General features: G+C 40.5%; 1 protein-coding gene across 7 annotated transcripts in view; it reads right to left on the bottom strand.

Annotated features, from left to right (window-relative positions):
• Window positions 1-15,670, bottom strand: part of scel (sciellin) — a 73,560-nt gene that overhangs the window by 6,553 nt on the left and 51,337 nt on the right. For 4 of the 7 annotated variants that reach the window (XM_033022956.1, XM_033022954.1, XM_033022952.1 and 1 more), the window contains 8 exons: window positions 15,269-15,346; window positions 11,887-11,964; window positions 11,322-11,399; window positions 6,507-6,590; window positions 5,240-5,314; window positions 3,836-3,910; window positions 2,847-2,918; window positions 373-481 (listed from right to left, as the gene is read on the bottom strand). In XM_033022956.1, coding sequence (XP_032878847.1) covers window positions 373-481; window positions 2,847-2,918; window positions 3,836-3,910; window positions 5,240-5,314; window positions 6,507-6,590; window positions 11,322-11,399; window positions 11,887-11,964; window positions 15,269-15,346 — 649 coding nt within the window. The remainder of the gene's footprint in view (window positions 1-372; window positions 482-2,846; window positions 2,919-3,835; window positions 3,911-5,239; window positions 5,315-6,506; window positions 6,591-11,321; window positions 11,400-11,886; window positions 11,965-15,268; window positions 15,347-15,670) is intronic. The other 3 variants (XM_033022955.1, XM_033022957.1, XM_033022958.1) reach the window with 3 other exon arrangements.

A 15,670-nucleotide genomic window follows, 5' to 3' on the forward strand; every position in this document is an offset into this window, starting at 1 on the left:
TTAGTCTTAACTATTGTTAGTAAGATCATTTACTCATGATTACAGTGAGTGGCACTTGGGCATGGTGGTATTGTGGTAGGTTTTATATGTTGCTCCCTTTATTAACGTAAAGGGAACTAGTGAATTCCTATTCCTTGTTCAGGAATAAGGATCCTGTCTGGAGTTATTTGCCTTGTATATGTGCTGGATGGTCTTGATCTTCAGAGATTTAGACCAGGAAGTCAAACATTGGATTAGGCTGGGTAGTTCTTCTTCTACCCACATTGGAATAAATAGGCTGAAAAACCTCTTGTGATGGAATAAATGTCTAGTAATCTATGGTTACTTCACCAGTCCGTAAGAGATGGCATAATCAATGGCAAATTATTGTACCTTAAGGCAAGATGCATGGCAGTTAATGTTCAAATCCTCCAAGATCATTTTTGGATCACCGTTGAAGGGTTTGTAGCATTGGCTGCAAACATTTTTATCTTTAGTAGTCCTGCAAACCAAACATTAGAGCTTCATTTTAAGATCATTTAACACTGTCACTACACTTTTACAATTGGATCAAGGAACACGTCAATACAATATTAAAAATATATATTTTCCGAACCCCAAAACAAATATACAAAAAACATATAATAAACACATATACCTACACACACATATATATATATAGACATATGTGTATGTGTGTGTGTGTGTGTGTGTGTGTGTGTGTGTGTGTGTGTGTGTGTGTGTGTGTGTGTGTGTGTGTGTGTGTGTGTGTGTGTGTATATATACACACACAAACTCACAAACAGATGGCACACTTGGCTTTGCCACAGATTGGGCTCAGGTTTGGATTTAAACTTAGAGTTTTCTCTCTGCGTGGAGACGAAATGCCAAGCACTGCCTTTGGCATTTTCCAAGAAAATAGAGGTGATGGGACCCAGAGCAGATGGGAAATGTTCAATCATGAATGGGCAATCATTATCAGTTCGGAACAATTGTTATTTGTAAACATCCATACAGGACAATGTGAATTCACCAATAAATCAAAGAAATGCAGTTTTATCACTTTCCTACATTAAATTTATATTATTAGTCAAGTCAAGTCAAGTTTATTCGTCACATACACGAGATGTGCAGTGAAATGAAAAATGGCAATGCTCGTGAATTGTGCAAAAACAACAAACAAACAAACTACAAACAGAATGGAACAGAATCACATATTCACATATTACATAATTGTGGGAGGGAGGGAAGAAAAATAAAAATAACAGCAATTTAAAAAAGACACCACACAACAGTAAAATGGTACAGTAAAGTTAGTCCCTGGAGAGATAAGAGTTTACAGTCCTAATGGTCTCTGGGAAGAAACTCCTTCTTGTCCTGGGCAGAGCAGTTCCCAAACCAAATTATGATATTTCCAGACAAGATGCTTTCCACAGCCACTGAGTAGAAGCACTGGAGGATCCTCAGAGACACTCTGAATTTCCTCAATTGCCTGAGGTGGTAAAGGCGCTGCCTTGCCATACTCACGAGTGCTGCAGCATGTGATGTCCATGTCATATCCTCAGAGATGTGGACTCCCAGGTATTTAAAACAGCTCACCCTACCCACAGTATCCCCATTTATCTTCAATGGTGTGTACGTCCTCGGATGATGTGCCCTCCTAAAGTCCACGATCAGCTCCTTAGTTTTTTTGATATTCAAGAGGAGGCTGTTGTCCTGACACCAGAGTGCCAGATCAGCCACCTCCTCCCGGTAGGCCTTCTCATCATTAACTCTATGCCAGGGCCTTCAGCCATGTTCAAACTGGGCATGACCTCATATGGTTGACAATGGATAGCACTTGATGAATTCTGAGCCCAGCCAAGGCTTTGTCGATTAAATCCAACCTGAGAAGGCTATCTTCTCAGTTTTAAAAGCTATGTTTTTGATTATTTTTTCCATTTATGGCTGAAGTACTCTCCTTCCATTGTTCAATCATAATTTTGAAAATTATTGGCCCTTTATGACCTTACTCGTGATAAAGAGCAGGCCCATAATTGGTGGATAGTTTATGTAGTCATTCAAACACAAGTTAACAAGATGTCATTCATCATTTAACAGGAGCCAGGAGGCATCAATATCAAGCAACACTCAGGATAAAGATGGTAAAGATTCCATTGCACTAACTCTTCAATCCAAACCCGAAGTTCAGGAGGATATTCTTTGCTACATCAGTTTCATTTTTTTCCTTTCCAGTACTACCTATATTTAATTAAATGGCTGATGTAGGGTCAGTTTTGTATTGAAAGCTGCATAAACATTCCGTTGAAAATGATTCACTTCAAAAGTGAAATGACTGAAGTGGACAGATAATGTATTTGGTTTTGCTCTAAACCATCTCAACACATTGTTCTGCTCCCCCTCCCAAAACAAAACAATTATTGTAAATTTGACTATCCCAATGAATCCTCAAATTATTTTGATACAAATTGGCTATGAAATTAGTGATCCATGGCTTCTTCCCTACAAACCATGTCCTGTATGCTCTGTCCGCATGTATCCAAGGTTCTACTCCCAGCCTGCCTTATGATCGTCTCCGCTATTGCCTTTGAATCAAAGTCATGTTGACAAAAGGATTACTATGAAGATACACGCGATTTTCATCTTTTGAAGCATTAACGTTGTAGGATCAAGAAAACCTTTAAAATTTGAGGACCACTATAAGCATTGACCCTCATAATTTGACCATACTCATCATTGGAGTATAAACTGGGTTTTTTTCACACAATGAAGTTAGGTAGCTATTATAAGTAAAACCATCATGTAATCAAATAGAATCTCTACCACACACAACCAATTCAAGCAAAAGTAAGGATTATTTTTCTTACTGTCCAGCGCTGGTGTATGCAGTGGTTAAGGTTATTACTTGTGCAGGACTCTTGCCATCTGAAAGCGATGAGCTGAAAAAACAAACAAAAAAAAATCATGTGATTATTAAGGAGTTGCGTTTCTATTTTGTTGCTACTATAAATGATTATTTTGTACAGAGAAGTAACAAAAAACATAAAAGAGGATTTCATGGGGAAGAACAATAGGAAAGATGGAAATGCTCTGCTGAGATCCACATGGTCTTATTTGGCTGAAATACCACATTTTGTGCTGTAATAGGAAAGAATAATTCTCTCTCCACATCTTATTGGGAGTAGATTTAAGGCACTACAGCCAGAAGACCTCTGATAATTGGCATTTGTAGCTTGCCAGTAGTGTGAGGAGTGGATAAGGAAGTGGGATAATAATAGAACTCTGAAACCATAACAATCATAAAAAAAGTCAGATAAATACAAAATGTTGGAGTAACTCAACGGATAAGGCAGCATCTCTGGAGAAAAGCAATAGATGACGTCCTAGGTGGGAACTTTTCTTCAGATAAAAAGCTTTAGCTGCTTCTCAATATAAACCTTGATTCTTAGAGCGGCAATTCAACCTAGCCATCTACCCCCCCCCCATCCCCCCACCCCCCTTATGTCTGAGCACTTAGCATAAATCATTCCACCTCTAAAAAAGGCAGACAATCCGTGTAGAAGTTTACGTAAAATAGAAAGGGCCAACGGTATTTCTCCAAAGATACATGACTAATGGACCCTTTTCCAGAAATGTTCTTGACATAAAACTAAAAGGGTAAATAAGAATAAAGAATTTGGAAAAGTAACTCACAAACAATGCAAAACTGTTAATCTGAGGAAATTTCCTTATCTTGTGCCATAATCCCCAATTTGTACAGGCAGTTTTCCCTTGGTCTTACAAGCACAATTAACAAATGTTTAAAACATTGGTATTTATGATGGAGATAGTTCATGATAAGCACTAAGAGCCAAACCTGGAGCTCCTGGGTTTCGGCAGCGAATAATTTGAGGATTGGTAGCTTGAAGATTCATCATCATCATAAGGAGGGCTGAAAATGTAAATTGTTACACTTCAGTAAAATATAATGGCTCTGCACTCCCCTTGCTGTTTCTCATAATTTTCCTTTGCATCTCAAATGCAGGAAAGCAATTCTGATTTCCTAATATTCAGTTTCATTACTCTTGCCATCAAAGTGAATAATTTGGTAGACACAAAATGTTGGATGGAGTAACTCAGCGGGACAGGCAGCATCTCTGGAGAGAAGGAATGGGTGACGTTTCGAGTCAAGACACTTCTTCAGTCGCAGAGTTATTCCATCCAACATTTTGTGCCTACCTTCGATTTAAATCAGCATCTGCAGTTCTTTCCTACACAAAGTGAATAACCTTGTTTTCCCACCTTATGCTGCATTTGTTAACATTTTGCTTACTGATGAATGACTCTCCTTAAACTATTTGTAGAATCCTCACCATTTTCCTTTCCCCCACTTAAGTGTAATTTACAAAAATAGCTACAGTATATTTGCTTCCTTCCACTAAATGATTAATATATGTTGTGAACAGCTGCTTCAAAATATATATTCAGACATGTGTTTGTTGTATTTATCCACTTTGTCTAAATCTTATCTACTTTGATCAGACCTTATCAAAACTCACAAATGGACAACATTCATCAAATTTTCAGTTCATTCCAGATTTTCAACCTACTTAATTGTGGCCCTTGCACTTTTTTTTATTAGTACATTCTATGTGGCTGTAAAGCTATATTTAGCACTGTTTATTTACACGAGTAAATCATGTAAGCTTTGATTTGCCTGGGTAGGATGTAAAACACAGCTTTTCACCGTATCTTGGGTTCACTGTATCTGAAATTTGTCCATGGGTGGACAAATTGACAAATGCATGATATACATATATAAATGTATGTTTTTCACCTCTGAAATTTACTTTCATTAGATTCATCAGAACTGAACTCAACAAATCAACACTGAACTTCAGCAAGCAAACGTTACTACCATGTGCATGCAATAAAGATAGAATTTCAATCCTTTTTTGTAAACTGAACCCACTGATTTTTGATTATGATCTTGGAATCTAATGTTACATCATCCCCATTGTCATACATTTATCCCAATAGTTCAAACTTTAGTTGATAACTTTTTAGTTAGGCAACACATCAATGCAACTGGTAGAGCTACTGCCTCACAGCTCCAGTTCATTCCTGACCTCTGTTTTTTTACAGGATCGGAGAAACGTACAGCAGAGAAATATCCCTTTGGCCCACCAAATTGACATAGTGGACGAGTCTGTATGGTCACAGTTTTTCAGATTGGGGAAAGCAAGAGGAGGAAAGAGAAACAGAAGATTGAATAAATTACCTGTTTTCCTTATAGGAAGAGCGAGAACTATATGGCTCGTCCACGGCCGGACTTTGATCATTTTTTGAATTATAGCTGAAACAGACAATCGTTGACATACATCAGTTGGTCACATTGAATACATTGATGAAATTACACCATGTTAAGCTATCGTGTGAATTTATCCAAATATTTAAAACTATTTTTTCTTCAGATATCAGTGAAAAGCTGTAAGATCAACTACACTGCATATTACTCAACTCTCAGTTCTTTCTGCAGTCAATAAATTGGGGGTATATATTCAGAGTATATTTCAATATAACCTGTTTAACACCATTGTCATGATTACAGTTAGTCCCTGCAAAGATTAAACCGTCCACAGCACTAATAATTTCTCCCCACCATTCAGACTTTGCCTTAGCCTGACTATATCTCATCCCTAATAAATTATAATGTGCCACGGCACTGAGATACAAGTTTACAACTCACAAAATTAAACTAAAAGAAAAAAACAAGAGATTAAAAATCAATACTTGCAAATGCTGAAAATCTAAAATGAAACCAGTAAATATAGGGAACACTGGGCAGATCAGGCAGCAGCTGTTGTAAGTGAAATGCTTCAGGTCAAAGACCTTTTGTCAGCAGACCAAAGCCCACCTGCACAGTAGAATGAGAGGAAGCAGAGAGCAGAGTGGGAGGAGATCAGATGGTTCACACAACATCTGCATACTCAGGACAATCAGCTAACGAGAGAGTGACCTGTTTACACAATAATCCTTGAATACTCGAGAAAGATCTCCAAAGCATAGTGGCCAGCTTCATGGTTCAATGCATTTATAAATGAGATAAATATTTCATTATTATCATATCTCCTTGTGACAGAGTGCTCCGATTCTCACCCTCATCCGAAAGACGTGTATGTTTGAGGGTTAAGTGGCATCTGTCACTTGCCTGCAGTATGTAAGGAGTGGATAAGGAAGTGGGATAACATAGAACTAGTGTAAACAGGTGATAGATGGCTGACATGGACTTGGTGTGCCAAGTGGCCTGTTTCCACGCTGTATCTCTAAACTAAAATAAACTAAACTAAACATGAAAAGAATGTGCCTGCGACCAATGGAAGCAAATTAAGTTACAAATAACCTCTCCATGCAAATTGTACACTTTGTGTTGAGCTTCAGTTTGGTGTCTATGAAAGCATAATTTGAATGACTCATGTTAGCCTAAGCAAGTTAGGTATAGCTGTTCCTTTTTTTGTAAACTAGGATCTGCAGTTCTTTATTTCTACCTGTAAGTCTTGCTCGTCTTGGTATATGAAGTTGGTGACTTGTATGGTGATTCATCATTAAGAAGATCTTTTTCATTTGTAGAACTAAAATAGAACCAAGGGAAAAACATTTGTAAATAATTCTATTTAACAAAATGTATATGTAATTTTCTATTAGTTTGCTTCAACCACTTTGCAATGAAGTTTAAATTTCCATTGTTGTGATTGTGTCGTCAATTGTGAAGGGATTTGCCTTCACAGGACATCATTTGCCAGGACATCATTTTATCTTTGGATATTTGTCAAAAGAGCCCCAAAAAATATTTGTAATCTGCGACACTTCTGCTAACTTCAAGATGGGCTTCCTGGGTACAAACGCCCAGAGAATGTGCACTTTGTACATTCAGTACAATTATGATATTTAAAATATCATAACATTACTATTAAAGATTATATTTCCAGCACATTATAATGGGCAATAAGTGCATTTGCTCATATCATTATTTATGAATAACATTTTTCTACACCAGATTTACTTTGAAGAAAATGTTTCCTCACATTGGAACAGAACGCTTAGGGAACCATATAGCAACACAACTTAGTGTCTTGAAAAGAGAGGTAAAACAATTGGAACAGGACCAAAGAGGGAATTTTGGCCATGTGCAATATTGCAATAAGCAATAATGAATATCATGTTTATTTTCATTAAAGTTGAAAGTTACACAACATTTCAGGTTGTTTCCTTGATACTATTTTTTTTAATTTTAAATTTTTAATTTTATTTAACACAACAAAACAAAAAAGAGAAACAAAAGAAAGAAACAAAAGACAACAGAAAAAAGCCTTGATACTTGAATTGAAAATTATCTCAAATGTTAATAAATGACTACATAATACTTTGGTAGCAAAAACAGGAAGGCAGATTACTATCTAAACGGCATCATGTTGGGAAAAAGGGAAGTACAACGGGATCTGGGGGTCCTTGTACATCAGTCTATGAAAGTAAACATGCAAGTACAGCAGGTAGTGAAGAAAGCGAATGGCATGCTGCCCTTTGCAACAAGAGGAATCGAATATAGGAGCAAGGAGGTCCTTCTGCAGTTGTACAGAGCCCTAGTGAGACCACACCCGGAGTATTGTGTGCAGTTTTGGTCCCCTAATTTGAGGAAGGACATTCTTGCCATTGAACGAGTGCAGCGTTAATTCCCGGAATGGCGGAACTGTCATATGCTGAGAGAATGGAGCAGCTGGGCTTGTACACTGTGAAGTTTAGAGGGATTAGAGGGGATCACATTGAAACATATAAGATTGTTAAGGGTTTGGACATGCTAGAGGCAGGAAACATGTTCCCGATGTTGGGGGAGTCCAGAACCAGGGGCCTCCGTTTAAGAATGAGGAGTAAGCCATTTAGAACGGAGACGAGTCTGTGTAATTCTCTGACTCAGAGGGCAGTGGAGGCAGGTTCTCTCCACCTAGCGGAGTCAGGGGATATGGGGAGAAGGCAGGGACGGAGTACTGATTGGGGATGATCAGCCATGATCACATTGAATTCAGATTCAGATCAGATTCAGATTCAAATTTATTGTCATTGTGCAGTGTACAGTACAGAGACAACGAAATGCAGTTAGCATCTCCCTAGAAGAGCGACATAAATATGAGCAATAAATAAATATATATGGCGGTAAAGGCTCGAAGGGCCGAATGGCCTACTCCTGCACCTATTGTCTATTATTAGTGAACAAGATTTTCTTCACTCCACAAGGTTCATGACCAAACACTAATGGGAAATGTATACATAATTCAGCAAAATAAGCATAGACACAAAATGCTAGAGTAACCCATCAGGACAGGCAGCATCTCTGGATAGAAGGAATGGGTGACGTTTTAGGTCGAGAAACCTTCAGATCTTCTGAAGAAGAAGGGTCTCAACGCAAAACGTCACCCAAGATACAAGATACATTTATTTGTCACATGTACCAATTGGTACAGTGAAATGTGTGGTCGCCATACAGCCATACAAATAATAAAGAGCACAGAACACAATCGTTTTTAACACAGACATCCCCACACAGCAGGATCAAAGTTTCCCACTGTGAGGGAAGGCTCCAAAATTCAGTCATCCTCCTCTGTTGTCCTCCTATGGTCGGGGAGCTCCCGAACCCCCCACTATCACCGCTACGGGCAGCCCGATGCTCAGGCCCGTTCGCCGGGGTGATGGAAGTCCGATGTCGGGACTGGAGGACATCCTCAGCGGCTTGGACATCTGAATTGGCCACCACCTGCCAGAGTCCGCGGCTCCCGAAGTCCACTGGCCGCGCTGGGCGGAGATTCAACGCTGGCGGCCCTCGGCAAAGGGCCCCAGGACTCCGCGATGTTGAAGTCAGCACCGCCCGCCCTGGAAGCTCTACGAACCACAGCTCCGATGTTGAAGCAGCAGGCCCAACACTCTGGAGCTTCAAACGACGATCCAGGTAGGCGTCGCCCCGCTCCGTGATGTATCCAGTGCTGCGCCGCTGCTGCTGAAGCTCTGGACCGGGTCCCCAGCAGGAAAGGCCACTCCAATCCAGGTGGTGGGGGGGGTGAGGACGCGACTCGGAGAATAGTCACATCCTCGCCAGGAAGTGACTGGGAAACGGTTTCCCCCTTACCCTACCCCCCTCCCTCACATAGAAAAGCTAGAGAATCCCCAAAACATACTCATAAAACTGACAACAAAAATAAATTTTAAGACAGAAAAACAGACAGACTGTAGGCAGAGGCTGCCATCAATGCGGCATCCCTAGTGGCCTGTCTTCTTCGAATAGTGACCCATTCCTTCTCTCCAGAGATGCTGCCTGTCCTGCTGAGTTACTCCAGCATTTTGTGTCTATCTTCGTTTTAAATCAGCATCTGCAGTTCCTCCCAACAAGATAGAATCTATCAATGGTTTCAAACGGAGATGAGGGGAAGAATTCAGCTAGGCCTCACATTTTAGACTGTTATTTAGCATGAAATCGCAAGCAAAATCTCAGGAAATGATTGGCTATTTTCCGGGAGCAACTCAATCCTGATTCTACTCCACCGTTTGCACAATACCTAGCAAAGTTCCACCAATTCCAAAAAGGCCATGAAATAAAAAATCAGGAACCAAAAGGTAAGTTGCACTTACTCCCATCATCACCAAGTGCTTCGAGAGGCTGGTCCTGGCACACCTCAAAAGCTGCCTACCTCCCACACTGGACCCCTAACAGTTCGCCTACCGCAAGAACAGGAGTACGGATGCCATCTCAACAGCACTTCATTCTGTCCTCTCCCACCCCGACAACAGAGACACCTACGTGAGAATGCTGTTCATCGACTATAGCTCAGCATTTAACACCATTATCCCCTCAAAACTGATCACCAATCTCAGCGACCTGGGCATCGACCCCTTTCTCTGCAACTGTATACTGGACTTTCTAACTAACAGACCCCAGTCTGTTAGGTCAGACAACCACACCTCTTCAACCATTACCCTGAACACCGGCGTTCCACAGGGCTGTGTGCTGAGCCCCCTCCTCTACTCCCTCTTCACCTACGACTGCACACCTGTACATGGTACTAACACCATCATCAAGTATGCAGATGATACAACGGTGATTGGCCTCATCAGCGACAATGATGAGTCGGCCTATAGGGAGGAGGTCCAGCTCCTAGCAGCATGGTGCGCTGACAACTAACCTGGTCCTTAACTCCCAGAAGACCAAGAAGCTCATTGTACACTACAGAAGGTCTAGGGGTGGCACGCACACCCCCATCCATATTAATGGGACGGAGGTGGAACGTGTTTCCTGCTTCAGGTTCCTGGGGGTCAACATCTCCAATGAGCTCTCTTGGACCCACAATAACTCAACACTGGTCAAGAAGGCTCACCAGCGTTTCTTCTTCCTGTGGAGACTAAAGAAGGTCTATCTGTCTCCTCAGCTTCTGGTGAACTTCTACCGCTGCACCATCGAGAGCATCCTTACCAACTGTATCACAGTATAGACGGCATCTGCTCTGTCTCCGATCGGAAAGCACCGCAGAGGGTGGTGAAAACTGCCCAACGCATCACCGGTTACTCACTCCCCTCCATTGAGTCTTTCCAAAGCGAGCGATGTCTGCTAAGGGCGCGCAGCATCGTCAAGGACTGCTCCCACTCCAGCCACAGACTGTTTCCCCTCCTCCCATCCGGGAGGCGCTACAGGTCTCTCCGTTGCTGGACCAGCATATTCAGGAACAGCTTCTTCCTTGCGGCTGTTACACAACTTAACTCTGCACCTTGGTCACCCCCCCCCCGCCCGCCCCCCCCGCCCCCGGACATCCTTCCCCCAGAAAATGTGCACTACTGCCACTGTATGTACATATATATATTTTATTGTTCCATTATTCTATGTTCGATCTTCTGGGTGAGATGCTAACTGCATTTCGTTGTCTCTGTACTGTACACTACACAATGACAATAAAGATGGAATCTGAATCTGAAGTTATTATGTGTGGAAGTTTCGAATAGAGCAAAAAATAATTGTTTAATACTGTGTATAATTTGGTAAGCTAATGCTAATTTTCTTCAAAAATGAAATTAATTTAGTCAGAACAATCCTGACAGGAGCCATTGTACAACCAACTTTGAATGGGACTTTGTGTGCCTCCATCATCATCATTCACTGAAGGCAGAAAAATGCTGCAATCCACCTTGTAACGGAACTCTGCACGAGCAAACATTATCACTTCACAGAAAGGAATGGAGAAAAATCCAGCCATGTTATATTATTTCTTCACAGAAAATATATCAGAACAATTGATAGTATGACAAAACACAATTATAAAATATGATACCTTGACTTCTTGGGAGTGTTGTCAAAGCTTGATTTTGTGCTTGAAGTGGTGGAAGAGGTGATGTTGGCCCAATCGTCACTATTCCAGTTAAGATGAAAATGATTAATGTTTTGAACAGTGCATTACCAAATATTGTGAGTTGCAAATATAATATTTATTCAATTGCTGCCAGTTGCTCAGTTTGCAAACAGACGTGAACATTCTAAAGATGTGATGTTTGTTGGCAGGAGGTTTGGGCATGGAACAATGAATGGGTATCACACAAAGTATCTTTTACAATTAGTTAATATCCCAAGTTTACCAATGTCAACAGCACCAGGGGAATAAGGACAGACCCTGCTAATGGGTGCAATGGGAATAATAAAAATATCAACACCCCATTACTTAATGGATATAGAAATTGCCTGCACTGCCCGCAATTATTGGACATTCCTGATTTGTCCAAATAATTGTTTAATTCTGTATTTAATTTGGTAAGCGAATGCTAATTTTCTTGCAAAAATGAAATTAATTTAGTCAGAACAGATTGTATTAGGAAAACAATACAGTAAAGACAATACAGTACCTGCCAGAGTTTGGGTCAAAAGTTGTTTTTGTGCTTGTGGTGTAAGAGTTGGTCTTTTCCCAATCTCCACTGTTCCTGCTAAAATAGAAAGATTGCTTCAACTTTGCAAATTTTAGAGATTTATAATTTGTTAAATGTTTGCTTTGCTTTAATTCTCCTCTTCTTTCCGTCTTAATGTTCATCTCATCAAATATATTTGATGGAGGTGATGTTGCTAAATGGAAGAGGCTGAGTAAACTAGGGGTGCAAGGGAAGCAGATTTTACACAAGTGTCACCAACCAACTATATGAACTATGAGTCACACGGCAGCTATTATTACATGGGGTTTACCAAACTGCCTGACTTTCATTTAATTGACTCAAAAGGTAGAAATCAAAGAATAAAACAAAAATATAACCAGTAGATGATTTTGTTTTTGCCTGGGTGGAAGTCAAAAATTTACTTTAACTTTGGAATCAGTAAATACTCTATCAGAACTATAAAGGTGACTCTATCATAAGGTGAGGTTGGATGAACATATGTGGGAGAAAGAATAGACGGCACAGGAATACGTACAGATGAGGAAGCATGGATGATGAAACTTTAAATAGAGCATAATGCCAGCCTGAATTATTTGACTCGGTGGTGATATCGCATTGGTTTTCATATGTTATTGTCGTATGTATTGAGTTGCAAGGAAAAGCTTTTATATGCATACCATCCAATTAAATCAGTTCACACTATACACGAGAACGATCAAGCCACACCAGATACCAGAATGCAGAATATAGTTTAACAGCATTGTAGCATTAAAGTTACAGAGAAAAAGCCCAGTGTTTGCAATGAAGGTAGGTTGGAAGATTGGGACTACCTCTTAACATTAGTCTAATAACAAAGGTAAAGAATCTGAGTCTAGTGGTACACACTTTCCAGCTTTTGTTTCTTCTGCCCTAGATGAGGGGGGAGAAGTGGGACTGACTGGAGTGAAAAAATATCCTTATTTATGCTGTTTAAGAAGGAACTGCAGATGCTGGAAAATCGAACAGTCAAGAATCCTATTTCTTATTATCATTCACTGGTTGACTTCAATGAGAACCGTTTCAGGCTCATCTTAGATGATGCCAAGAGACACTTCTGTATTTTCTTTGCCCTACTTCAAATCACACATTTTTGCAACATTTTGCTTTCATCAACTTGTTACATGTATTGTTGTATCTATCATTATCATGTATACAATGTACCCCGTGATCTTAATAAAAACAAGGAATTTCATTGCACCCTTGTGAGTACAACAATAAACTAATCTGAATCTGAATCAAATATTCTATCGACAATCTTAATTTAAACTCACATTGAGAGAATAAATGCTCAGGTTAAGAATGAATGTACTCTTACAGATATAGAATCCAGAAATGAATGATGCCTTCAGAAAGGGAAACAATCAAATAAATGAATGGGAAAAAAATGTAATTATAGTGGACCCAAGCATGTCAGAATATGTTCTTGGAATACAGGAGATGTGAAAAATTTCTTTGAAGTAATTGAAGACAATAACACTCACAAAAAAGATTAAGACTGGAGCCACTGAAAGATTTGAAAATGGTAGCCTCAAGCTGAATGTACAAGGCACATATAGAAAAGCTCTGTTCATTATTAGTGAACAAGATTTTCTTCACTCCTAAAGGTTCATGACCAAGCACTAATGGGAAATGTATACATAATTCAGCAAAATAAGCATAGACACAAAATGCTAGAGTAACCCAGCAGGGCAGGCAGCATCTCTGGATGGAAGGAATGGGTGACGTTTTAGGTCGAGAAACCTTCAGATCTTCTGAAGAAGAAGGGTCTCAACACAAAACGTCACCCAAGATACAAGATACAAGATACATTTATTTGTCACATGTACCAATTGGTACAGTGAAATGTGTGATCGCCATACAGCCATACAAATAATACAGAGCATAGAACATGATAGTTTTTAACACAGACGTTCCCACACAGCGGGATCAAAGTTTCCCACTGTGAACGAAGGCTCCAAAATTCAGTCATCCTCCTCTGTTGTCCTCCCGTGGTCGGCGAGCTCCCGAACCCCCCACTGTCACCGCTACAGGCGGTCCGATGTTCAGGCCCGCTCGCCGGGGTGATGGAAGTCCGGCGTCGGGACTAGAGGACATCCTCAGCAGCTTGGACATCCAAATCGGCCACCACCTACCAGAGTCCGCAGCTCCAAAAGTCCACGGGCCGCGCTGGGCGGAGATTCAACGCTGGTGGCCCTCGGCAAAGGGCCCCAGGACTCCGCGATGTTGAAGTCAGCACCGCCCGAACTGGAAGCTCTACGAACCACAGCTCCGATGTTGAAGTAGCAGGCCCAACACTCCGGAGCTTCAAACGGCGATCCAGGTAGGCATCGCCCCGCTCCGCGATGTATCTAGTCCTGCGCCGCTGCTGCTGAAGCTCTGGTCCGGGTCCCCAGCAGGAAAAGCCGCTCTAATCCAGGTGGTAGGGGGGCGAGGACGCGACTCGGAGAAGTGTCACATCCTCGCCTGGAAGTGACTGGGAAACAGTTTCCCCCTTACCCTACCCCCCTCCCTCATATAGAAAAGCTAAAGAATCCCCAAAACATACTTTTAAAACTGACTTTTTCTGTCTTTTTTAAAAAGACAGAAAAACAGACAGACTGTAGGCAGAGGCTGCCATCAATGCGGCACCCCTAGTGACCTGTCTTCTTCAAATAGTGACCCATTCCTATCCAGCGATGTTGCCTGTCCTGCTGAGTTACTCCAGCATTTTGTGTCTATCTTTGGTTTAAATCAGCATCTGCAGTTCCTTCCTACAAGATAGAATCTATCAATGGTCAATGGTCTCAAACAGAGATGAGGGGAGGAATTCAGCCAGGCTTCGAATTTTAGATTGTTATTTAGCATGTAATTGCAAGCAAAATCTCAGGAAATGATTGGCTATTTTCTGGGACGAACTCAATGCTGATACTCCTCCAACGTTTGCACAATACCTAGCAAAGTTCCACCAATTCCAAAAAAGACACAAAATAAAAAAACAGGAACCAAAAGGTAAGTTATTATGTGTGGAAGTTTCACATAAAGCAGAAAAGAATTGTTTAATACTGTGTATAATTTGGTAAGCTAATGATAATTTTCTTGCAAAAATGAAATTAATTTAGTCAGAACAATCCTGACAGGAGCCATTGTACAACCAACTTTGAATGGGACTTTGTGTGCCTCCATCATCATCATTCACTGAAGGCAGAAAAATGCTGCAATCCACCTTGTAACGGAACTCTGCACGAGCAAACATTATCACATCACAGAAAGGAATGGAGAAAAATCCAGCCATGTTATATTATTTCTTCACAGAAAATATATCAGAAGAATTAAAGTATGATACCTTGACTTCTTGGGAGTGTCGTCAAAGCTTGATTTTGTGCTTGAAGTGGTGGAAGAGGTGATGGTGGTCCAATCATCACTATTCCAGTTAAGAAGATGAAAATTATTAATGTTTTGAACAATGCATTACCAAATATTGTGAGTTGCAAATACAATATTTATTCAATTGCTGCCAGTTGCTCAGTTTGCAAACAGACATGAACATTCTAAAGATGTGATTTTTGTTGGCAGGAAGTTTGGGCATGGGACAATGAATGGGTATCACACAAAGTATCTTTTACAATTAGTTAATATCCCAAGTTTACCAATGTCAACAGCACCAGGGGAATAAGGACAGACCCTGCTAATGGGTGCAATGGGAATAATAAAAATATCAACACCCCATTACTTAGTGCGTATAGAA

This window comes from Amblyraja radiata, chromosome 6 (assembly GCF_010909765.2).
Source record: "Amblyraja radiata isolate CabotCenter1 chromosome 6, sAmbRad1.1.pri, whole genome shotgun sequence".
Classification (NCBI taxonomy): domain Eukaryota; kingdom Metazoa; phylum Chordata; class Chondrichthyes; order Rajiformes; family Rajidae; genus Amblyraja; species Amblyraja radiata.